We start from the raw sequence: 26,600 nt of genomic DNA, 5'->3' as shown, positions 1-26,600 counted from the left end.
ACATGTAGAACAATTAAATTGGACCCCAATCTCACACCACTCACAAAAATTAACTTGAAGTAGAATAAAGATTAAGCATAAGACTTGATATCATAAGACTTCTAGAAGAAATTCTATGGAAGAAGTTCCTCAGTATTCGTTTTCCCAATGACTTTTCAGCCATGATACTAAAACAAACAAACACAAATATCAATTAATGGGACTACATCAAGCTCAAAAGCTGCACAGCAAAAGAAACAATTAACAAAAAGACAAACTACTGAATGGGACAAAATTTGCCCAAACCACATGTTGTATAAGGGGTTAATATCCAAAATATATAAAGAACTCACACAACTTCAGGAAAAAAAAATCCAATTAAAAAAAGGCAGAACAACTAGACGTTTTCCCAGAGGACATCAAAATGGTGAACAAACACATGAAAAGATGCTCAACATCACTAATCATCAGAGAAGTACAAACCACAACCACAATGAGGTATAATTTCACACCTATTAGAATGGCTATCATTAAGAAGAGACAACTGGTGCTGGCAAGGATGATGTAGTGAAAAGGGAATCCTTATACACTATTGGCAGGAGTGTAAATTGGTCCAGCCATTATGGAAAACAATATGGATGCTCCTCAAAAAATTAAAAATAGAACTACCATATGATCCAACAATTCCACTTCTGAGCATATACCCAAAGGAAATGAAAACAGGAGTTTGAAGAGATACCTGCACTCCCATGTTTATCACAGCATTATTCACAGTAGCCAAGATACACAAACAACCCAAATGCCCATCAGTATAGATGAATGGATAAAAAAGATGTAACTTATATACACAGTGGAATATTATTCAGCCATGAGAAAGGAGGCTATCCTGTTATTTACAACAACATAGGTGGACCTTGAACTAATGCTAATTAGTTAATGCTAAGTGACATAAGTCAGACAGAGAAAGACAAGTGCTACAGAGTATCAGTTACATGTGGAATCTAAAAAAGTCACACCTGTAAAAAAAAAAAAAAGAGTAAAATGGTGATTTCCAGTAGATATGGGGCAGGGGATAAGATGGATATTGTTTAAAGGTACAAACTTGCAATGAGTAATAAATAAGCCATAGAGATCTAATGCACAGTATAAAGAATATAGACAGTAATACATACTATAATCATGCAATGTGATAAATATCACAATAGCAACCATATTACAATATACAAATATCAAAGTAATACACTGTACACCTTAAAGTCACACAATTTTATGTCAAACTTATTCAATATATATAAATAAATAGTCTACACCAAAATTCTGGGGCATTTCTAATGATTAATTAATAGGCTGTCTTCTAGACTACTAGTTACTACAGATCTTATAGGACATTTCTATGGACCTTTTGGACTCCATAAAAACAAACAAATCCTCAGTTCTGCGTGCTCACACTGTTTAGTATAGAATTTGTGTGTGTGTGTGTTTGTGTGTGTGGTGAAGTGATAAACAGATAAATTGGCTGAACTCAAACTGAAAACTGTCTGCTTCAGTACACGGGACCAGGAATTTCAGTTCAGTTCTTTTAATCTTTGCTAGGCCACTTGGAATCTGTTCCCCACTCCTGGCCTGCATATGTGTGGTTCGGCAATGAGTGAGAATTCCATGTCATTTATATACAGAATCTGGGGTTCCCCTTCTCTGTCCCATCCCCTTCTGGCTATCTCCTTTCTGAGATGTCCCTGCTGACTTTTCAGTGGCTATGGTCACCCCTACTCTCTCCTCTGGTTCTTCAAACCAGTAAGACTATCTTGATTTATGCCTCCTGAACAAGCCCAGCATGTTGCATACTGCAACTTGCCCTTAGGAAACCCAAACACCCTGATGACTCACCTAGGATAACTGCCTCCTTCTAAGTGATGACGGGCTTCCAGTGTGTGCCTGCTTTTTGGTCAGTCTCCAATGCCTTCAGGTAGTTTTTATTTTTCTGTCCAGGCATAATTGTCTGCTGGGTTTGGTCCAATAGTAGTGCTTGACCATTATCAGAAGGCTAGTGAAGGCTGAGCCAGAAGGTGGAGGAGTCCAGGCCATTCCAAAACAACTGTAGATTTCATCTCCATAAGCTCTCAGCCCTTGAGCCTGAGCTTAGATGAATGGGGTAGCAACTGAAGGAGAATAAGGGCAGTGAGGTCACCCAAGGCAGACTGAAGAAAGCATTAATGTCCCAGATGCTGCATCTATAAAATTACCTCAAAACTTAGTGGCTTAAAACAACAATAAATATTTATTATGTCTCAGAATGTCTGCGAGTCACAGATTTGAGAGCAGCTTGGCTGACCAGTTCTGGCTTGTCTCTCATGAGGTTGCAGTCAGATGTTGTCTAAGGCTGCAGTCATCTGGAGGCTTGACTGGGGCTGGAGGGTCCACTTTTGTGGTGACTTACTCATGCAACTGGCAAGTTGGTAGGGCTGTTGGAAGAGGGCTGTGTTCTTCCCCACATGGGCCTCTCCACAGAGTTACTTGCATATGCTCATAACATGGTGTTTGGCTTCTTCTAGTTGAAGAGATACAAGCAAAGTGGAAGTGACAATATCTTATGACCACCTTAGAAGACACACTATTACTTTAACAGGATCCTATTGGTCACACAGGTCAGCCCTATTCATTGTGGGAGGGGAGTATATAGGGCATGGATACCAGGAGGTAAGGATCACTGGGGGCCAATTTTAAGGCTGGTTTCCACAACATCTAAAATCCTATATGTTGGAGAATCTTTCAATGATTTTTAGGATAGGACAGGAGTAGCACAGTGGATAACGCACATAGGTTTGTTCAATATGTATTCAACCCTTTCTAGCATGCAGATGATGAGAGACTTATAAACTAAATTTCCCAGACTCCCTTGCAGCTAGTGTGACAAGTGATTAAGATTCCATCAGTCATCTAGACGCCCTCAACTGTGACTTGGTTTCGAAACTGAATCAATGTGTGCAATGAGAAGCAAAATGCAAGGCATGCACATCATTGGAAACTGTGACTGAGGCAGTATGGTTCTTTTGCCAATAGCTGATGACAGCCTCTTAATTGGGGCCATAGATTCCTGATGGTAACAAAAATGGAGTGGTTCTAAAACAAGCAAATATAAAAGTGGCTTCCGTATTTAGTAGACAAATTTCTGCTTTTACAGCTTCTTGGCAGATCCCTTTACAGTTCCAGGTGGTTTAGGGAGTTTCTCTTGGAAGTTCAGCATAAAGTCTATTTCTTCAGCCCTTCACTTCCAGATGAGGAAATCCTTTCTGTTTAATCTACCTGTAGTAGATTCTATTTTCTGCAATTGAATCCCGAGTGATACAGCAAAATAAAAGGTATAGCCTTCAAATACTGCATTTCTTGGACTTTCCTTCCTTGTAATTCTATTGTTAATAGAGATCTTCAAGTACCTCTTGGAGCATTATCTCATAAGCCATAAGGAAATCAGTCAGCACAATTGGCCATTTCTCTTCAGCAATGCGTATTCAGCCAGGTGGAGGAGGAGATAGGGCATAATGCAGGACAAATCTAGAGGTGGAGGGTTGTGGTAAAGGTGTGGTGGTTGGACAAGGGTAAGGGAGTTGATTGTAGCATTGAGAAAATAGATGTCCAGGATCAGTCTGAAAAGAAATAAGGACAGAAATGAATCAGTAATAAGGCTGATATGTTGAAAGAATGTAGGGAAGGGCTAGCAATCCTAATGTGGTTGAAGACTGAATGAGTATAAAGCCAGGAGGCATTTAGAATATAGGTGATAGCCAGAGAACGGAAGAAAACATCACTGGAATTGTGATTAGGGAATTTGATGTTGTGATAATGAGACCTCCTGGCAAGAGTTAAGGCAGAGGAGATAAATGAGATCAAGTTCCAAAGGTTTATGTAAGTGTGGAGGAGAGAACTGACTGTCTACAGGTGACTGTAAGGGGAAGGTGGTGGCAGGAATTGCAGAAAACCCTTTTCTTAGATTAGGAAAAAATGATCCATTAGGAGCAATGGGGAATTGGGGGGATACTGAAACTACCTCTCAACCAAGAGGTATTGGAGGATGGAAGAGAACAATTTCCCCTATGAAAAGTACTGCAGGAGAAAGCCAGGGTTGACCAAGGATAGTCTTAAAAAGATGCCAAAGATATAAGAAGGTTACTTGACTAGGAAATGTGCATGGAGCAGTGGTTCAGAAGGCATCGCACAAAAGGAGTTCAGTTCTCTGGGAGAGTTCAGCTAGGGCAGTAGAGGAGTATGATAATGAGAGGATGACAGAAGACTGGTGGCTGCATGAGGGAGGTGGGGGGAGGGGGCAAAGCAAGTGACAAGGATAAAGAGGTGCAGGTTTCTAATTATAAAATAAACTAGTCACAGGGATAAAAATACAGCATCAGGAATACAGTCAATAACACTGTAGTATCTTTGTAAGCTGACAGATGGGAACTACACTTACAGCAGTAAGCGTTTCATAATGTATATAATTGTCCAATCATTATGCTGCACACCTGAAACCAATATAATGTGTATCAACTATATATAGACTTCAGTAAAAACAGACTATGAGGGGATTGGCAAGGTGTCTTATGCTTATAGCTGGAGGATAGAGAAATAGGAAGCACGGGTTGACCTGACAGGCTTTGAGCCAGGTCCAGTCCCCATCATGGCCAGAACTGACTTCACAGTTACACAGGAATTGTCATTAGTTCCCCAAGAAGATGACAGGATTTTCTAGAGAGTAGTTGGTTCCACATGTGCACAAGGAAAATTCAAAAGCAAGCAGAAGACATCTTGCTGTTGTCAGAAGGTAAGGATGCTTTTCAAGGTAACTGTTTTTAGAAGGTGAAGGTAAGTTACCCCTGCAAATCAATAATAAAATAAAAATAACAACAACAAAATGGCCAATGGATTTTATCAGAGAGTTCACAAAGAAGACATATGAGTGGCCAAGAAAAGATGCTCAACAGCTTTAGTCATCAGGGAAATGAAAAATGAAAACTACAATGAAATGCCACTGGAGAGGTTAAAAAATTAAAAATAATACGGAGTGTTGGCAGGAGGTAGAACAACTGGAATTCTCTCACCCGGCTGGTAGGAGTGTGAAGTGGTAAAATTATTTTGGAAAACTGGTCATTTCTTACAAAGTTACATGCACAACTTCCCTAAGACCCAGAAATTGCACTCCCAGGTACTTATTCAAGAGAAAAGCAAATGTGTATATGCAAAAAGGCTTGCAGCTTTCTTCATAATAAACCCTACCAGAAATGGCCCAGGGCAATGTATAAACTGGCATGACAGAATAGCACTCAGCAATAAAAATAAACAACTGAGAAGTTCAACATGTCGATGGCATTCAAAACCAGGATCCTTAGTGAAAGAAGCCAGACTCAGATAAGTACATATTTATAATTCGCTTCATGTGAAGCTGGCAAACAAGCAAAACTAGTCTATTCTGAGGGAAGTCAGCACAACTGTGGTTTCATGTCAGGGAGAAACTGATTATAAAGGAGGAAAGGAAACAAGGGACATGTCATGGGGTGTTAGAAATGTTCTATCTTGATAGGGATGTGGGTTACAAGGTTTATACATGTTTCAAAACACACTCGACTGTACAGTGCATTTTATTGTAGGTAAATTATACTTCAATAAAAGAGTTAAAAAAATGAAAGAATAACTTAGCCTAAAGAAAGGGCTAATAAAGCCCCAGTGCTGACAATCTGAGCAACAAAAATATAATGATTAATGTCAACTGGCACCATAAACCCACAATGATGTAAAATGTTAAGAAACCAGGACGTGTGCTTTAAAAGGCATATGTAGTGATATCACTAAATACAAGTGTGAGCCCAAGATGTTGGACAGATGGCCATCCACCAAGGATAAAGGGAGAGACTGTGAGAGAATGGGTGACCGATGACCGTACTCAGACCAACATCAGAACCACTCAAGTAAGAGGATGTTAAATTTGACTTCATGTGTGGACTGTGGGAAAATAGGGCTTATAGAACACTGAACGGCTGGGGGAGGCCATATTTTTCAAGGACCTGGTATTGACTCTGTTGTCTCGCCACAGATGAGGACATGACCTTTCTGACTGATCTCAGTTCAAGGATAGGAAGAGAGAGGAATTCCACTTCAGTTAACAGTAGTGCAGCTCATATCATACTAACTCTCCTGTTGATAAACATAACTCTGGAAAAATGTAGAAAAACAAGTTGTTTTCCACTTCTGAGTATTTAGCCAAAGAAAATTAAAACAGCAGCTCGAAAAGATATATGCACCCCATGTTCACAGCAGCACTAGTTACAATAGCCAAGATATGGAAACCTAAATGTCCATCAATGGATGGCTGGATGGATAAAGAAAATGTGGTACACATACACAGTAGAATATTAGCCATAAAAAAATGAAATTTTGCCATTTGCGATAACACAGGTGGACCTAGGGGGCCTTATGCTAAGTGAAATAAGTCAGAGACAGAAAGACAAATAGCATGTGATATCACTTAATATGTGGAATCCAAAACAAAATAAAAGTTATAGATACAGAGAATAGACTGGTGGTTGCCAGAAGTTTTGTAGGGGGTGACTGAGGGGTTGGTGAAATGGGTGAAGGGTATCAAGGGGTATAAACTTCCAGTTGTAAAATAAGTAAGTCATGGGTACAGCACGGTGACTATCATTAATAACACTGTATTTCATATTTGAAAGGTACTAAAGATGCTAAGAAAAGAGATCTTAAAAAGTGCTCATCAAAAAAAAAAGTGCTCATCACAAGAAAAAAATTTTGTAACTATGTGTGGTGATGGATTCTAACCTGACTAACTGTGCTGACCATTTCACAATATATATAAATATCAAATCCTTATGTGTACCTGAAACTAATATAATGTATGTCAGTTACACTTCATTAAAAAGTTAAAACTGAGAAATTTTTAAAATCTGTATTTTAATTCATTTAGAAAAAACAAATTTATCTGTTAACATAGGTAACACATTTTAGAAAAAATGCTTCTCAAAACAAAAAATAAAAGTGCGTGCCATAATTGTACATTACTGCAAGTCTCTTCAAAGTATGCCATAAAAGCAGACAGCTAGATACCCATATATGCTTTTCCATTCTGTTGCACTATCAGTATGTTGTTTTGATTGAAGTGTATGAAGAAAATCTGGCTTCACAAAGACAGATAACTTGAAAAAGAGGAGAGTATTTTAATAGTCTATTTAGATAGCTATGGATATTTTTCTTTGACACTTCACCAAAACTTACCAAGTGCTAGGTCCTTAAAGATCAATGTCAATATATTGATTGTACAACATATATTGTTGTACAATATGTTATAAAACAAAGTACAACTTTATGGACTCTGTTGCATGAAAACCCACTGGTCTGAATTGCCCTTGGAATGTATCTTTTACCCATGCATGATTTTCTAGCTCATGCATTGGTCATTTAGAAAATACTGACTGAGATAGGCACATCTTCCAAAAGTCGATAAAACTTGTTATGTAATATTTTTAAACCATCACATTAGTTAAGATCATCACTTTATCAGAACAATCGTTAAGTATTGGGAAGCTGTCACACTCACAACGATGTGTACCAGTTATCCAACTCAAATTTTTTGCCTCAGAGCCCAAATTTTATCATACACAATGATTACTGTCAGTTGTTTTCCTTTAAGTGACAGGCTTGCTTTGCTGTTTTTGAGAAAATGACTGCCCAGTCCTCAAGCCTGAACAACTATGGCTACTCTGTCCTTTGTTCTTTAAAATAAAAATGATGAAAAATGCAGCCAGTTCTCCTTGTAACTCAAATGCACACGTGTTCTTCCTTGAGACAACCCTCATACTTGGTAGGCACAAAAATCATTAAAAGCACATGTATTTAAAGGTCAACATTAAACATTAATAATTTTTACTGCTTCATCAAGAGCTCTCTCAAATGAAAGTGGTTTTTTTTTTTTCCTGTGAGCACAGAAAGGCAAAGAAATACACTGTCTTGACTCATGTGCAAGTGCCAGCAGTTTTATTTACCATTGCTTCTGGGCCATCTGGGCACATGTCAACACAGAGAAAAAGTAAGGAAAATAGCTTTGACCTTGCTGACCCCCCCGAAAGAGTTTTAGGCCACCCAGGGGTTCACAGACCACACGCTGTGAACTGCTTCCTCAAAGTGCACTGATTGCTCTGGAATGGTGATGGAAGCTTCAGTCCGAAAGAGAGGAAGCAAAACAAAAACCGGCCCTTTTTCTCCACTCTGGCCCTGCTCATGGAGAGGGCCCTTAACTGGCTGTGTGTCCTGTAGAGACCTAAAGTGCAAGGGGAAATCCCTTCAAGTGGGCTGCATCTGTTCCTGTTTTCTGCAACTATCTTTCCACGAGTTCTATATCCTTCAGCAAATGAATCAGAAATTAGTAGCAGGAATGAGTGGACTCTTTTGGCCCATCAAGAATCCAAACTGTAACACTGCATGTACATTATCTCATTTAATCTTCACTAGAAGTCACAAATATTTCCTCTCCTCCCAGATTTACTTGCTTTTAACCATATTAAATCTGGGACTCGAGTAACGGAAAAGACACTGGAAGGTTCTGCTTAGCTTAGGGCCCAGTAAGGGCATGTCTTCTTCAGCAGAACCTGCAACCACCCCACCTTGGTCTGCTGGTTCTCTTAATACTCTTTACAACAGTCTTTCTTAACCTTGGACGCACGCTGGAATTACTTGGGAATCTCAAAAATTACTGATACCTTGGTGCCACCGCCTGAGATTACAATGTAATTTCTTTGGGTTCAACAGAACACGGGGAATTTTTAAAGCCTCCAAGGGGATTCTCATGGGTGGCCACTGTTTTTGGGTGAGGGAAGAATAATGCCAGCATAACCATCAACAGAATCACCAAAGTCATTGCTTTTTTACCTAGAGCCAATGTGTAGAGTTTGAATGACAAAGTTAGAATTCTGCTTAACTCCTTTAAAACACAGCACTGTTTCTCCATAGGAAAAAGGCATAGGAATGAGGCAAGGCATCTAGCTTTGTTAATCCACATCAGTTTTGGGGGTGAAGGTGCATTTCTGTCTTATGGTGTCATTGCTGAAGATGCTCAGCTTAAGGATTTGTTTTCCTTTCTGTTCTACGGCTATGTCAGAACTTGGGGGAGATTTAATTTCTGTGCACAGTTTGGGGCTTTGTTTGTCTGTCTCCCTTTTTCTTTCCATCAGAAGCAGCAAGTTTTCTGGCAGGAGGGTGCTGTGCTTAGGCAACAGCACTCTGAGACTAGCAAATTGATTTCAAGTGGGACTGAAATGCTGTCATCTGTCTGGCCACAGATCAAATCTGGATCCTTCTGCATGTCTTCCAATGTTCCCCTTAGTTTCAGGGAATCCTGTTTGACTCTTGGGTTAGCCATATAGTGGGTTTCTGAAGCCCTCTGAGACTAAGCATGAATTCAAAGTCTTGGAGAGAAGAGTCACCTCTTTCTCTGAAAATCAGAATGGGAAGAAATACTCTCATTTCTCAACAAGTGATGGCAATTTTAGAAGATGGGCCTGTGAAGGGCCTGAGTTCCAAGTCCCTCTAGAGCAATGCTCCTCAGAGTGTAGTCCTCCTGGCTGTTGGACCCTGGACCCTTTGCTACTGGTTCCCAAAGAGATAGGGAGCTGCCCTCAGAATGTAAATCAACATTGTCAATAACCACATTATTTAGTTTGGCTGATACTTTTTCATAGCAAAACTTTTTCAATGAAGAAAGCAGCACATTAATTTACAGTCTGATGTAAGCTCCTTATTTTTATTACGGACCGGTGCTCTGAGTAGCATGGCTCTAGAGGAGGACCAGGGGCGAGACACTTGTTCCTTTGTTACTATGGGGACAATTAGGAAATCAGGAATCAGGCAAAGGAAACAGAACAGACTTTTCCAAAGGCACAGCAGCTCTTGTTCTAGACTGAGCAGACTCAGTCATTGCTAGATTTCGGTAGTAAGACAGCCTATGTGCTTCTGATCAGTAGTTTAGCTAAAGGGCTGTTAAGTTCTGGAGACAGTCTAGATGAAATAGTGTCTTAGGCTGTAAAGAAGGCCAATGTCTGTTCAAACAGGCTTGGCTGAAATATATGCCAGTTGTCACACAGGGTAGTGAATGTAAGTTAACTGTAACTCCTGAGGAATCTGATGTGACCCCAGACTGGTGGACCATTCTCTTTTTGCAGAAAGCTCTGACCTCAGTTCATGAAGAGTCACAACAACAGTGACATACCGCTTCACAAAAAAGCAAAGTTGTACCTGTGTTGGTAACATTTGCTTTGGAGTTCTCATTTCATGAGAAATGGAATGACTAGACAGCATGCTAATGCTTTAGCCCTGGTGTACAACTAGGAGTCCTGGGCAAGGCCATGACCTTCTCATTGATTATCAGTCTCACAACTGAGAAAGAGCATCTATCTAAGGACTTAGAAAGAATCAGTGTTGATTCTGAATTTTGAAGTTCATTCTGAACAACACGCAATCTGTCACACCAGTATACTACATCTGTCTTTGAGATGAGCTGCACTGTGAATGCTAATCTTTCATTGATTCATTCATTCTCCAGGAATATACTGCAACTAGAGTAGTTCATTGATCCGAAGATGCAGTGTACTTCCCCCCACCCTCAGTTTAACATCTCTGATGTGGGAAGTATCTAAAATCAATATATTTTTTAGTCAAAATCCTTGTGGCAAACAGATGGCAGCCTCCAGTGGGAACTGAGGACAGAAAGAAAGGATTATAATGGTGTGGGCTAGGAAAGGACCTCAATAAAGGGTACTGAAGCACTTCAAAGCTAGCAACACCAGAGGACATTTCCCACCCTAGGCCTGAAGTGCACATGGAGGGAGTGATTCCTGGAACCCAGAGATATCTGCAGGTAGTTTTAGGACAGACCACCTAAGAGTTGCTGTGGCAGAGGAACACAGCCTTTAACAACCTTCAGCCCAGCAGGGAGGGAGCGTGGGGAATAAATACCCTGAACTTTCTCCCCTCCTGTCTTCTCATCTCCCACTATTGGCTGCAGTTGGACAGTCCTAGCAGCAAATCAGAGGGCAAAAGAGCAAAGCACAAAGCAGTCTGGAAAATTACAGAGACTGAGTCTGGTGGGGTGAGCAAAATGACCAGCATAGTTCATTCCTTTGACCCTCAGCATCTACTCTTTTCTTTTGTCTGAATAAAGAGCTTATGTTCTCACCATGTACTGCTGAAGTCAGCAAACTACGGCCCATGGGCTGGCCATCTGTTTTTGTAATTAGTTTGAATTGGAACATAGACACACATGCTCTTTCACATATTGTTTGTGGCTACTTTTGCTCTACAACAGCAGAGAAGAGGAGATGCAACAAAAGCAGTGTGGCCTGCAAAGCCTGAACTAGTTGCTGTCTCGCTCCTTAAGAGAATGTTCTGGCCCCTGACTCTCACTGCAGGGTAATATCAGTGTTGCCATACTCCCATGGGACACCTAAAACCTTAGCTACCACCACTGCTCTGCATATAAGGGGAAAGAGGATGGAAGCAACCGTTAATCAACATAAAACAGAGGTGCTTCAATCCCCTTTGTAGCTGGTCCTAAGACCCGAGTTGATAATCATTTTAAATTCTCCTTGCTCTCTTCCAGCACTTCAGCTGCATGTGTTTCTTCACCTGGAGGACTGACCCAAACCTTCATTCCGGCAGGAGCTGATTCCTTAGCAGCTCTGTTTTCATTGCTTGCTGCAGTTTCCCACTGCCCAGACTACTGAGTGATGGAGTGCACAGCTCTAGACCTAGTTCTCCTGTGACCATAGTGTATGAGCAACTCAATTTCCTCTTGACAATCAGCCAAGAAAGTACAGGGAGCCCCTTCTCTACCTGCAGGCTCAGTGGTGTGAAGAGCCCAAAATGTTTAAGAGACACTCTCACCTTCCAGCAGAGCAGGACCATTCACACGACAGAGACAGTTTATCTCTACTTTCTTACCTAAGAAAGATCCTCATGTCTCTTGCTCTTTGGTATAATGTACCCAGGGGTACCCTGATTGTCTTTCCATGCAGAACCACAGGCTGATCCATCACATGGATGACACTTTGCTATTCCACGTGTGCTAGTTGTACTTGAGCAAAGCAGTAAAGTCCCTAGTACTGGGGAAAATGCTTTGCTGAAAATTCCTATCAGCAAAGATAATCAGAAGCAGAGGGTCGGCTGCAGAGAGCTCAGGGAATCTTTGTGAGGGAATGTCTATCTTTAAATGACCATCTGCACATTCTGAGATGCCTAAAAGCGAAGTCCCTCTTGATGTCTGGCTACCTGATACTGTTTCAGGGGATCAGAGGCACTAAGATTAAAAGACCATTTTTTCCCCAAACAAACTAAACATCTCTTACTTTGCCAAGTGCCCAGAATGCCTCTCAAGTATGTGAGCTACACAAACCTAAAATTCTATTTTGAGAATCTGCACCCTAAGACCACTCCTGATCCCAATTCCAATATCAGTTAGGGTCCCACCAGAGAACAAATGGAACACGGAAACTGTGACACAGAGAAGAGATTCATAAAAGGACTACTGAGCAAACCGTGGTCAGGGTCAAGGGAAGGTAACCCAGGGTCAGAAGCTAGCAACAGCCAGGAGCTTTAGCACTCCCAGGCCTGAAGAGATGGAGGGAGGGAGTAGTCGCTGTAGCTCCAGCTGCAGGAAAAGGCCACCTGACAGGAGCTATAGCTCTGAGTGGGAGGATGTAGCTACTGTCATTTTGTGACCCAGTGGGAAAGGCCAGGGGAATAACTATCATTCTCACTTTACTGCCACCTTTCAGTCTCCTAGTGGCATCTTCCTGTGGCCAAACCCAGCCAAATCCCACAGGGCAAGAGAGCCCCACTGAAGCAGTCCGCCAAGGGTTGCCTCCGGGGGCACAGAGCGGTGTGAAGAAGGGCAAGGAGAAAACACACAGGGACACAGCCAGACATCCAGAACAGCATCTTACAGTTAGAACTGGCAGCATTTAGTTTTCTTTTTCAGTGGTATGTAAGATAATCATCCTAGCCTTAGAAACAGAAACCAGACACTCATCAAATGTGTTTCAGTTCAGCAAATATGCTCTCCTCCAAAAAAAAAAAAATCAGGAGGAATAGATGACATATAATCAATCTTTAAGGACATACAATCCATTTTCAAGTCCTCAGAAATAGCTTCTAATAGAATACTTTCAAGATGTTAGGAAAGTGAATGTAGTGAAAAGGCATTCACTCTGGAGCAAGGATAGGTGGCACAAAAGCTTTGGCCTGGGGTACGTATTCCATACAGAAGCTTACAGGTGGGCATGTTAAGTGTTCAAGTTTTGATACTAATTTTGCGCTAAGCTTGGCAAGATCAGTAAACAGGCACTGTCATTTGTAGCCAAAAAGAAAACCAAGAAAACTAGCAAAAGGAATACAGACCTACTACCACCTCCAGGGAATTTTTGTAAATGTTCTTGTTGCTTAGAATTCTTCCATCCTCTTGTCTCTCCCTGCTTAAAAATAAAGGTACTGTATCATACTTAAAAACTTAAGAGGGTAGACCTCATGTTATGTGCTTTTATCACAAAAAAAGGAAAAAAAATAGAAGGAAATGAGTTATCAGGCCACAAAAAGACAAGGAGGAACCTTAAATCCACATCAATAAGTGAAAGCAGCCAGTTGGAAAAGGCTGCTCACTATATAGTTCCAACTACAGGACATCCTGAGAAAAGGCCAAGTATAGAGACCGTGGAAAGATCAGCAGTTGTCAGAGGTTGAAGCACAGGGGATTCTTCAGGGCACTGAAACTATTGTCTGATAATGTAACTGTGGATACATGATAGCACGCATTTGTTAAAACCCACAGAACCGTAAAACACCAACAATGAACCCTAACATAAGCTATTTAATTAACAGTAATGTACCAATATTGGTTCATCAATCGTTATAAATGTACTGCACCAAGGCAAGATGGTAACTACAGGAGCAACTTGGAGCAGTGAGGAGGGGGGAGGCAGCATATGGGACCTCTGTACTTTCTGCTCGGTTTTTCTGTAGACCTAATAATGCTCTAAGAAATAAAATCTATTAATTAAAGAAAACAAATAGATCAACTTCCTATCAGAGTAGGAGTTTAGGAAAGTAAATTGGCGGCCTAAGCAGAGGTACCAGGGACAAAGCAGAAATGAACAAACACGTAGGTGACCAAGTCTTCGGCAGAGTCTGGAAAATTACCCCTTATTTCTTCCTAAGGAGCGTGCCTATTCCCATGTGGCAGTGACCCAGCAATCCTTAGTTGTTCTTAGGATATTGAAAGTGTGTCTTGCTTCTCCAGCCCACTAAACACTTGGACTCATCTTCAGGCCCCCCCCCACCGCCAAAAGCCAGCCTGCCCATCAGCACGACACTCAATCCAGAAATGGGGACTAGTACATTCAGAGTTGGGCCAACTTTTGCCCTGATAATGAGGTGCCATATCAGAGGTTCTTTAAATATTTGTGTAACATTGATTTGGAGGACCACCTGCATGGTAGAAGGGATACAAAAGAAATCCCCCATGGAGGCAATTGCCCTTTCGCCTATGTCCTTAGCAATTCATGTCTGGTCCTAACTGTCTGCCCCATTCAGCAAAACAAAAGCCCTGCCTCTAAGCAGACCTATCTTTCTTAGAATTTATCAACCACCAATTGCTCTTCAAGTGTGGGGTCCCCTCCTTACTTATCTGCTCAAGCAGACATTATTTCTTCCTGTTAATACCATGCTCTTCCTGAAAGGAGTTTTCCACCGCATTATCTTTTCAGGGGTGTTTTGTGCCACTTCTAATCTGGTACCCTGGGAAGGGATGTGGCTAGGGCAGACCCCCCACCCCCGGCCCCCAGCAAACTGGCTCCATGCATTCAGAGCTTTGCAAACCAATGACTCTAACAGAGGTGATAGGAAAGTGCTGAAAATTAATAATATTTCCATTATACATGTGGTAAAAAGTGTTAAGGGCATCTCCTGAGGTTCTGGCATGCACTGCATCTGGCAGAGGGACGATGTAAAAATGTATTTAGGAAGTAAGGGGGGGTGATGAGAAAGGGCAAAAGCAAGAAGATCTGACACCTTATAGTCTAGACCTAGTCAGGCAGAGGGTACTCAGGGGAGGTTTCCCCAAACAGGTGATACTTAAGACAAATCAGGCTGGTGAGAAGAAACAAGAAGGCTCCTAGTAAAGGCCAGGAGATGGGATAGAGCCTGGCACAGGGGATTAAAAAAATAAGCAGAAAAATGCACTGCATGGTTGAAAAGAAGGGCAGGGGAGGCACGGCCTGGGGCAAGCTGGAGAGGAGGCAGTAACCACCTTATGCAGGGCTGGCAGGCCACGAGCAGGAATTTAGATTTTATCCTCAGAGCAATGGGAAGCCACAGAGGGTTTTAAAGCATGATCAGACTTACGTTTTTTATAAGAGCATTCTGGGGATGGACAGATGACGATAAGGAAGAATAGCTAATGGCTGAAGCTGAGTTTAGGTGGTGGGTCTAAGGGTGTTCACTGTAAAACCACTGCAACTTTTCTGTATGTTTGAGTATTTTAAATAACATGTTGGGAAAATCTGGCCCCAGAGTATGGACTGAGGGAGGTCCAGAGTGGATGTACAGATGGCAGCTAGCAGACTTTCTGGAATGATCGTAGAGGGGGAGATGGCAACTTGGACTAAGGTGGTGGCATGGAGATGGTGAGAACTGGACAGGCTTTCGAGATATTCAGGAGGTAGAAGCAATATGATTTCCTGATTGACTTTGCCTTAGGGTAAAGGAGAGGCATGAAACAAAGATCACTACCCGGTGTTCCCAAGTCTGCTACTGGTAGGAAAGGGCAGCCACACAGTCCCCAGAGGCCTCATTTTGGAGAACTGGTACCTTCAGAACCTGCGCTTGGCCATGCTGGACCGGAGCATGAGCACGCCCTCTACAGCAGTCCCGGGGTTGTCGGCCATCTTCTGCCACAGGCGCTGCTCTTCCCCCTGAGAATCCATCCAGTCCACGTTCTTCCCATGGCTCACACCTGAAGAAGGGTAAGGGGAGCATTACACCGCACACATCAAATGTCATCATCCTCTGCAGGTTAATGGGTATATTCAGTCATTTCACAAATATTTATATTCAGTCCTTCTGACCAGAGCCCTTCACCAGCTTGTTCTCACCATATCCAGTGGGTGGTGTTAGATTGGAACACTCCTTTGCAGCCGGCACTACTCTCTTCTGCCCAGATGATGAGAAGCAAATCAGGACGGTCCTAGTAGCTCATTACTTCCCCACTTTGGTAGTTTAGCAGGGAGCTGGCTCGTTCAGCCTGAGTTAACAGGACAGAAGAACAGGCTGAACTGGCCTGGGGCTCACCCTTTCTAACTTTTCTAACCTGTCCCTTTCTAAGGCCACTTCTCCGACCTGCAGAGTTTTTATTTTAGTGGTATAGACATTCTTGGCTCTCCTTGACTGATAAATAAATAGAGCACCATTGGGGTGGGGTTGTTCTCAACAGGAATGTTAACCGTGGTGCATGCAGACCATTTATGTCTGGCCTAAGCTATGCGATGAGAATCTGGGGACTGTACATGCACTATTAATTTCCCCCAGTTCATCCTGTTGTGTGTCTTATGGTACCAGTGGTGTTTCCATGACCTGCTTAGACAACATTAGATGTTATTTTTTAGGGAAACAAAACTAATTTCAATTCAACCAGGGTGAGTAATGGCTGGGAGTGCTGAATAGAACTGAGAAGAGGATGAAATAAACTTGGTCTTGGAAGTTCCTCTCTCCCCAGTCAGAAGTCTGTGCTGTCTTGGTGATCCTGTCCTGAGCAAAACCTCAAGTAAGGCCCGAGAAAGTGGCTGAAACTCATTAAACCGAAGTGTAAATGGTATTTCATGAAAGGACTGAATATAAACATTCTACACCCCAAACTACCAGCCAAAGGAGGGATACAAAGTTATGTAGTAGTAGTTTTGTTTTCACAATGAACAGATCCTTGGCTAAAGAGCTGGAACATGCATGGTGATTGCAGGGGTCAGCTCAGCTGAAACTACTCATACGCCTATTGCATATCAGCCTGTCAACCACTCCCTGCCCCCTGCCCAGCCACAGACCCCTCAGGGCCCTGAGTCCCTCACCACTTCCAGAATTCAAACGAACTCCTCCCAGAAAGATGTTGCTGGAAAAGGCCTCCTTGTCCCAGACAGTAAGTTCTAGGCAAACATTCATTATATCCTGGGGATGCAGGCCACTGAACATGAAAGTATGATTCCACTGAGGGTTCACACTCTTCTTTATTACCAGGGTTTTGTGCTTGGTGGCTTTGCTATCATCAGGGAGCAGGTAGCTGCAGGAGAAAAGGTAATCAAGTCATCAGAGAGAGAGAGCAGACAGGAAATAGCATCCTTGAGTACTTATTTCAATTTCCTATGATTGTATGTGTATGTGTGTGTGTGTGTGTGTGTGTGTGTGTGTGTGTGTGTGTGTGTGTGTGAAGTGCAATGTGTATTTGATTTTCTCTCCTAGGTTCTTCTATGCTGACATCTGGATTTATTTAGTGGAATGGTTTATTATTTCTTCTAAGTGGAGCAATAGTAAAATGCCCACACTCTCCCTTCTAATCCTATTTTGGTCCTTCTCTTATCTTGAAATGACAATACCTCCTCTGGTAGACACTATTTAATGTCCTGCCTCTATCATCTTTGGCCCACCTTTGAGTCGACCTGAAACCAGCATGAGCAGTTCCTGGCATGCTGACACCTCCCCACCTCAACTGCCTATGTCTCTCGGCTTCTCTAATTAAGGCCTTTCTCCCGGGTGTGTGAGCTGACTCAGGTCATGAGCAGGGAACCCTGGGATTTCTGGAGATTTAATCTCCCTAGGAGCAGCCCTCAACCAATGAGTTGTGCAGATGGGTGGATGAGTCCCCCAGCTTCCCAGTCCCTTGAAGAAACTATTCAAGCTGTATTCCAGAGAACTGCTTGTTGATTCTCCAGTGGAAGTGGGCCCCAGTTGCCCACTGTGGTGACCTGATTATTAACATATTTTTATCAGCTTCCCTTCCCTCTCTGTCTCAATTTCTCTCTCACTCATGTTTCGTGGAATCTCTTCTCAAATAAAACACTTGCATTCAAGCCTTCTCTACTATGGTAAAAACACTGGAGAACTAGGCTCTATGTACCTAGATGAATCAGGGAGCATACTTTTAGGAAGGAGAAATATGGGTATGGAGGTTGTACATCAAACAAACCCGAAAACTACCACAAATGACCTTACAATAAAGAAGATATATTACAACACTTGAGACTGCATTTCACGTACCAAGCAGAGACTGCTTATCTCCTAATATTCATTCTCTCCTTATTCTTCTATAAAAAAAATCCTCATTTTTTTAGTTCAGCCTCCCTTGCAGTTAGTGTAACCATGTGACTAAGTTCTAGCCAATAGGATATAAGAAGTTCTGTATGAAGCTTCTAGAAAATGGCTTGCCAACTGGAATTTGGATGGGATAGCTAATACTCAAACAGCTATCTTGATCCATGAGGTAGATACCATAACAAGACAGAAGCAGCCTGAATTCCTGTTTATCATGATGCTTCCATACCTGCCCTAGATTCCTTACCTTCAGTCTTTGTTTACACACAAGAGAAAAAACTTTTGTTTTAAGCCTCTATTACGCTGGCTCACAGACAGATCTAATATTAACTGATATATTTAATAATATTAAACTTTACAAGAGGATCTATTCTTACTCTCTCAGGCTCATCTAAAAAAATCTGATGTCCCCTTAAAATCAGCCTCCTGTTCAAGTGTAACTAGGGAAAGAATTTATTAGAAAGTTACTGGTCTTTTCTCTCATTATAGAACAAAGATACCGTCCTTTATTATCTCTGCTCCATAAATGTTCAACATGATGAAGTGAAATCTATTTCAGAAGATGTTAAGTCACCCCTGCAAGACCACAACGCGGCCACAGGTGAGGAAGCAATGCCCTCCTGCTGCCAGACAGTGGGCGGAAAGAGGCCTGAGCTGACGGGAGGGCAGGTGAGGCAAACGGCGAGGGAGGGCCCAGCTAAAGCATGACTTTAGTGCCTACACCTCCTGTGAGATGACGACGGAAGGGCAGATGGGCTGGGGTTCAGGCACACCCCCTCACCCGTGGGGAGGCCCTCCACATCTGCTTCTCCTTAGTACTGGCTTTATCAAAATTAGAACATGGGAGGGCAAAAGCTTGACTCAATTCCTGGCAGGGAAAATCACACTTGCCTAAGAAGAATGAAGGAGAGGGACAATATCGTCGTCTGGCTCAACAAGTAACTTCAGGGTGGGCCTAGCGGGAGTATGGTTCACCTCAGGAGTTTATGGTGCTCCGTGAGGGCAGGGCCCAGGTGTTGTGTCTGCAGCGGCCGTATTTAGTGCTTGTGCATGTGCGCTCATGTGTTTGTTTCAATGAATGAAAAATATCCTTCTGGCTCTAATTCCTCTACTTGTTGGAGAAAAATCTCAAATAGAGATCAAGAGAGATTGGTTATTTGAGTTGCCTAGAATGGGCAAGAATGTCCATGTAAAGGGCTGCATTCCCTCAAGACATTGCCCTGTGCTCCCCAAAGTGGGCACAAACGCCCAAGAAGCAGTCGCAGAGCTTCCCCAAAGCACTCTTCAGTGACTCTCTCTGGGAAAGGTGCCCTGGCAGCTCCACTTTTTACCACTGCCCCCCCAAGAGCCAAATGCCACAGGTCCCATAGTTTGGTTGTTTTTGCATGCTACCAGCACTGCATAATAACAAAGCACAGTAAAATATATGACATGTAGAAAATCATGCTTTCTCCTTTGAGACATGAATGTCATGGGAAAATTTGCCAGTCTTGAGGGTGAGAGTGATGGGAAATCCTGAAACATGTTGGAAGCCGGCTGCAAGCTAGAATAAGCAGTTCCATGTACAGGCATATTGGGTCAGAGGTGAGAGCCAGTGCTCAAGGCGGGCTCTTTCCTAATATGTTTAGAATAAGAACATAGAAGCGTCACAACTACCACTGTCTAGTGGAACCACAGATCCTTTCACACCCCATCAAGTGTCTGGAATGAGTTAAAACAAAATTACCCCTTCACAAAGCTATCAGAAGTGCCTCCCGACTTCACTGCTGTCAAATTCTTGGCCTCTTTGATGAACACTTCCAGTATTCCTCCAGAGGTTACAGGCAACTCCTTCCTCGTCCCTCTTTTAAAGGTCTTCTTTCCTGCATCAGCTGTCAAAATTCAAGAGAGAGAAAAAGAAAAACAAAAGAGAGAGAGAGACAGAGAGAGGAGAAAATAAGAAGACAGGTGGATCATAGGTTCCATTTAAGAACTGACGAAGAAATACACCAAGATTTATTTCATTTGCTGACTGAATCAGTCTTCACGTTAGTGTAGTTTCCCATGTATTCATTTAAATGTTTTTGCCCCATTGGACTCCTTCCAGAGAGGTCTTTCATTTGTGTTTGTTGAAAACAACGAACAAATAAATGTAAAATTGTAAATACTCCCCTACAAGCTCTACCTTTTCACAGGGTATAAAGAAATAAAATGCAAAAGACCCTGAAAGGTACGTGGGCCACATTCTTGCTCTTAGTGAGAAATACAGTGGAAGCCACAGACAAGTGTTAAGATTCCAAAAGAGAAAATTCCACAACTCCCTTCTTGGCTATTTTAGCCTTATAAAATTGTCAGGTCCACGCAAGACCAGCTCTAAAGGCTATGGACCAGGCACAGTTACGTTTTTGGGGGAGAGCAGCTCTTCCCACATCACATTTTTATTCTGAAGAGAGATGCTAAACATGAATAATAACTACCACCTCCACCTTTATTTAGTGCTGTTTTCAGCACTTTGTGTGAATGAACCTATTTAATCCTTGCAATATCCTTATGAAGTGAGGAAACTGAGGCTGAAAGTGACTTGCAGCAGGTCACACTGAAGAGAGCAATGGTGAATGGAAGGACAGAGGAGGCTGCCTCTGAGTTGATGGAAGGAGAAGGGAAAGAGCGATTTAAAAGTTGACTCCATCTGGATTTCTCCTTCACATTCTGTGTTCAACATCAACCTTGTCCTCAAGACTTCCCAAATAGCTGTGCAGGTCATAGATCTGTACACCAGCTTTCTACACCTCCCCTCTCAGCAGTCTGCCCCCCATTCCCCCCACCCTGCCCTGGGGAAGATCCTACATCTTCCAGGACTTTCAGAATACAAATCTCACCATTAAGGCTGGTTCTTACATAAGAATCCTGCACCCTTCCCCATATAGTATGCACTTCTCAACTCTCCTCAAGACATGACACCTGCCCCTTTACAGTGCATCTCTGTAATGCTAAGGAATATAGTCCAATTCCTGCTCCCTGTTCCCACACTTCTAGAAACAGAATTGTTGTCGACCAAAGTCAATGATTTTTACTCTACCTTGGAGTTGTCCTAGTGGTAGTGCCTGGTTCTCCTCTGGGGGAATGTAACGTAAAACAACTTTCAGCTCTCCTTTGTACTGAAGGCCAATGTCAGCTGCAAATTCCACCTGGCCAGAGGGAGATGGGTGAAATGAAGGAGAGAGCATGCCTGGCTTATTATTTTGTAGCTCATGTTTGAAAGTACACTATTTATTTGGTGCCTTAAATGCGACAATCCATTCTCACTCAACAATGTTAGCACTTACTGGTTTAAGAGATGCCTTAAGTATGAGAAAAGAGACTGGAAAAGTTCACATAGGTATTTGCATGTAACTTTTAATATTAAAGTAATAGGAATTACAGAGGAGATATATAACACGTGTGTGGTCAGTCAATGGATATTGAGCATCTGCGGTTGACTGAGGACTGGAACTGACCCTGAGCATATACATAAAGTTTTGGGTTTGAGGCAAGAGTAAAGATGCCACTGAAAACAGCTCCAGAAAATACTTCTCCCTGCATGTTCTTGCTACTGCAAGGCCTTCCTAAGTGAACAAAGAAGGGGGAGGCAGGCAGCAAAGCTTGGTTCACATCGGGCAGCCAGCTACCAATTACTAAAAAGCTATACTCCTAATTCACATCATTAAAATTCAGTGTGGAAAACCTGGCAGACCCAAATATCGCTGGTGAGAATGTAAAATTGTGTAGCCACTGGAAAACGTTTGGCCGTTTCTTACAAGACTAAACATGTAACTACCACACAGCCTAGCAGTTGCACTCTTGGGCATTTATCCCAGGGAAATAAAAGATTATGTCCATACAAAAACCTGCCCACAAATATCTGTATGATCTTTATAATAGTAGAACACTGGATACAAGCTGGATGTCTTTCAGCAGGTGAATGGCCACACAAATGGTGGTATATCCGTCCCACGGAATACTAGTCAGCAATAAAAAGAGTCATGATTGATGCATGCAACCAGTTTGATGAATCTCTAGGCAATTATGCTGAGTGAAAGAAGCTAGCTCAAAAGGACATGCTCTGTACAATTCTATTTATGTGACAGTCTTAAAACAATGAAATAATAACTACGGAGAACAGATTACTGGTTGCTAGGAGTTAGGGATGGGGTGGCAGGAGGGAGGTGGGGGTGGCTACTAAAGAGCATGAGGGATCCCCGTGGTGATGAAATTGTTCTGTATCTTGGCTGTAGTGGTGGAGACACAATGCCACGCAAACGATAAATTACTTCAAGCTAAACATACATACACCCAAGTGAAAACCAAGCACATCTGAATAAGACGGGTGGATTGTATCAACGCCACCAACCCTGGCTGTAGTGCTGGCACCACAGCTTTGAAGATGTTACCACTGGGAGAAACTGGGAAAGGATATGTGAGGTCTCTGTACTCTTTCTTATGACTGCATGTGGATCTACTATCATCTCAGAATCAAAAGGCTAAATTTATAATTTGAACATACACCCCGAGCCGCTGTTCTGTAGGTCTCCCACTGCCATTGAGCCAACTGAGCTTTTCTCATGAATAGGATGAGAAGAGAAGTGTACTTTCTCAGGCTTTTCCTTCAGAAATGTGACTCCTGAGCACCGAGTTGCTTGCGGCTGGGAACTGTTTTCCCGCTGAGAGAGGATAGACTGAAAGAATCCAGAAACCCCAACACTCCCAGCAAAGCCAGAGGCCGCTCAAGCCTCAGCAAAGAAGACTGAGACCATCGCAAAGAAAAGGAATCCTTGCCTGACTTTCTTTCCTCTTTGTGGTGGTAAAATTTACTAAGAGGTATGGGAAAATTTTTGGAAGCATTTTACTCAACCTTCTTACCAGTGGCAAAGGTGAGATTAGATGGTGAAACAAGACTTCCCATCTAATATTTAATCTGAGTACTTTAAACAGAGCACCTTGTAAAAGGATATTCCTGGCTGTATTGACAGTTTCAGTAAATTCTGGTGTATGTGCATGTCACAAGTGGAAAATTATAATGGACATGACGGCAGATGAGAGAGGGCACTACTTTGTTGATACCACAGCCAAGGAAAGTTGGGGTATTTGTCCTCTTTCTTTTGACCTGAGTGCACTCTGTGATAGCTTTGACTAGTAGAATATGGCAGAAGTGACAACATGCCAGTTTCTGGGCCCAGGTCTTAAGATCAACAGCTTCTACTTCCTCACTTGGAATGGACATTCTTGAATGCTCCCTGTGAGAACTCATGATGGAGGCCCAAGCTGCATGGAGAAGCCACAGGTAGACGCTCCAGTTGGCAGGCCTCACTGAGTTCCCAGCTGGTAGCCAGCATTAGGTGTGAGGCAGCCAGCTTGGCCGACCAGCCCAGTCAAGCCTTCAGACGACTTCAGCCTCAGGCTACCATCTAGCTGCAACCACATGAGAGACCTTAAGTGAGAACCACCTAGCTGAGCTCAGTCACCCCACACAATCATGAGTGATAATAATAAATTGTTTTAAGCCACCAAGGTTCAGGGTAGTTTTCTATCCAGCAAGAGCTAACTGGTGAAGGCTCTATTTGCTTTTGGTTGGGATCTTTGGGTAGGAAAATATGTTGGTAGGAAAAAGAGATATGTGCAGGTGCCACATACTAACATATATTAGGGATCAAAGCATGCATTATTAGGATTTATTACTGTTCCGTTGGTTTTTAGCTTTAATTATACTGGGCGCTTCATAAAAATACAGTCCTCAACTCTTGTGAGAGTAGAAAGCAATAAAGATAAAATCTTGTAGATTATCACATGAAGAAGAATTCAAGGGAGGGAGTCATCTTGCTGCCTGCACATATCTGATGTCTTGGGGCATTTTTGGTCCCCTTGCAAGGAAATTCCAAGGCACTGTCTTCTCCTGGCATAATACCATTTCACATTATTCAACCACTTCCAGCTAGGAAAGGGTAGAATTCAATTCTGAATTGAATTCAGTTCAATTAATTCAATTCTACCAACACATGGAATGCCTTCTTGCAGGAATGCTGTTAAGGTATTTTGCTAAATGCTGTGGGGACACATAAGACATAGACCCTGCTTTCAGTGAGTTTCAGTCTATCCAGGAGACACATATTCAACAGAGGCTCTGTTAATCTGCCCTTATTTAACTGATTTATCAGATTAATGCTCTCCATTCCCCATGAAGAGCAGGACCCTCTGTACAAAGACCATGCATGCCTGCTCCCAGCAGTTGAAATGCCTGCTCACCAAAAGTCAGCTGCATTAGTCCCCCAAACTTTTTATGCCAGGCATATTTGCAATTTTAATTATATAATTTAATATCAGATAATCTGAAGAGTATAAAAAGTAAGTTTGACACTTAAGAAGGGCTAAAGATTTGAAAATAAACTTGCTATTGGATTATATTTGGGCTTAGAGCTGTAAAAGATTAGAAAAAAATATGAATGTTTAGGAAGATTTACATTTGCTTTACTTTGAGAGTGTTAAGCTCCTGCTTCACTTCAGAGAAACTCAAACAAGAAACTGTTAGGATGCATCAGGGTCAGCATTCATGCCAGAAAAGTATGACAGAATTTTAATCACTGAAACCATGCTCAAGCAAAACGAATTGTCCCTATTTTTAAAAACTTGAAAATGAATGCACATTTGTTTATGGTAAAGTCAATGATTAAGAAATCCATTGGGTTGGTGTGTTTGCATGTGTGTGATTTGTGTGACTTTCTCTCCTAACTGACCTACTGTCAGTCCTGATTTCTGGGAGAACAGGGCTTCTACTACACAGCAAGCTCAAAGTCAGACAAACGATGACAGTCAGTCCAAGACAATACAAAGACACTACTGTGGGAAGAGAGAGGGTAATCCAGATTGGGATACAGAGGTGGCCCTTGTCTGGTCCTTAAAGGATGGGAGAGATGACGGCAGATGAAGATGGAGTGGAAACAAGGTTAGTCTCCGGGTAAGAAAGCAAGATGAGCAAAATGCAGTGGAGACTGTGCAGAACGTGCTCAGGTGTGATTAGAGATGTGTGTGCATGGAGGTAGGAGCAAGGAAGATGGAAGCCAGGTGTCTACTGGGGATTCCCCAGGAGACCCTAAGATGTGACTATCTGTTACAGTGTTTCATCAGGAAGGGTAGTGGGGAGTTGGGACCACACAGTGATGAGGCTTAACAAGGTTGCGATATCAGGCCGTTTCATGGAGAGCAGCTTTTGCTCAGTCGTGTACCTTCACATTTCAGTTATTGATCCAGGGCTCTGTCCTCAACCCCCAGGAGACTTAAATACCCAAGCTATTCCGGCTTTCCAGGTCCACAGACCAAGCCCACAACAGCAGCCTGAGAGAACCCTTCCTCAAAGATCCACAGGCATTGGCTGGTGGGAATGAGAGCCACAGGGGAGCCACATATGCATGCAAATGGGGATGGGGTAGAGCAGAGACACCACCTCTGCGACAGAAGGCTGGGCCATATGAAGGGGGCGCTGGGGCCAGGCGAATGTTAGGATTCATTCAAACCATATCCCAAAGCAGTGGGGAAGCAGTGGTATCTGACTGAGCAGGAGGGTGGCATAATCAGGTAACACCCACCATCATCTGCTTTTTGAGAAGACAGAGAAGGGGATGGGGATGAGGGAGGGAGAGAGAGATAGAGAGACAGAGAGAGAGACAGAGTAGGAAGCAGAGTTCCCAGTCTACTTACAGGTCTAAGATGGGGTAACACATTTCAGACAAGCCTGCCAGAACTGCCCAGGCCAGCTCCAGAGTCATTCCATGGAAACCTATGCTTACTCTCTGCCTAAAGGCGGAACAGAGAAGTTTCCTTGGAAAACCACTTAGGCTTGCTGTTGATCTTCAAAGGTCCTTGTTTTTACAATAGTAACTTCCGGGGGTATCCATGGAAGACAATACACACTGACGATCCCTTTTTGTCTAACTACTAACATGCCTTTTAGAAAGATAATGAGTTATAGCTAAAGAAACAACGCCATGTCATGCAGGAAGCGTTGTCACAGGCTTAGTGCTGGGAGACCTGGCCAAAACAAGGTGGTAGCTTGCTTCACCAACAGTCAGTAAGCAGTAAGGTGCTATGTCTTTCCAGTATTCCCACTGCAAAAGGACCTCAGTACTTCTGAATGCTTAAGGACTAGTAATTCTGATCTCCTGTTACTGAGGAAGTTGGGCCCTGGAGCTCCCACTTCATTCCTCAGCGGGATAATC

At 42.6% G+C, this 26,600-nt stretch overlaps 1 protein-coding gene across 3 annotated transcripts in view; it reads right to left on the bottom strand.

Annotated features, from left to right (window-relative positions):
* Positions 1-537: 537 nt before the first annotated feature.
* SYTL5 (synaptotagmin like 5) overlaps positions 538-26,600 on the bottom strand; it is a 242,297-nt gene continuing 216,234 nt past the window's right edge. For all 3 annotated transcript variants that reach the window (XM_057495496.1, XM_057495498.1, XM_057495497.1), the window contains 5 exons: positions 21,434-21,542; positions 20,102-20,246; positions 17,139-17,347; positions 15,889-16,033; positions 538-3,623 (listed from right to left, as the gene is read on the bottom strand). In XM_057495496.1, coding sequence (XP_057351479.1) covers positions 15,891-16,033; positions 17,139-17,347; positions 20,102-20,246; positions 21,434-21,542 — 606 coding nt within the window. In that variant the 3' untranslated portion in view covers positions 538-3,623; positions 15,889-15,890. The remainder of the gene's footprint in view (positions 3,624-15,888; positions 16,034-17,138; positions 17,348-20,101; positions 20,247-21,433; positions 21,543-26,600) is intronic.

Source organism: Manis pentadactyla, chromosome X (genome assembly GCF_030020395.1).
Source record: "Manis pentadactyla isolate mManPen7 chromosome X, mManPen7.hap1, whole genome shotgun sequence".
Taxonomy (NCBI): domain Eukaryota; kingdom Metazoa; phylum Chordata; class Mammalia; order Pholidota; family Manidae; genus Manis; species Manis pentadactyla.
Note: the sequence above shows the minus strand (reverse complement) of the source record. Positions and strands in the feature narration are given on the sequence as shown.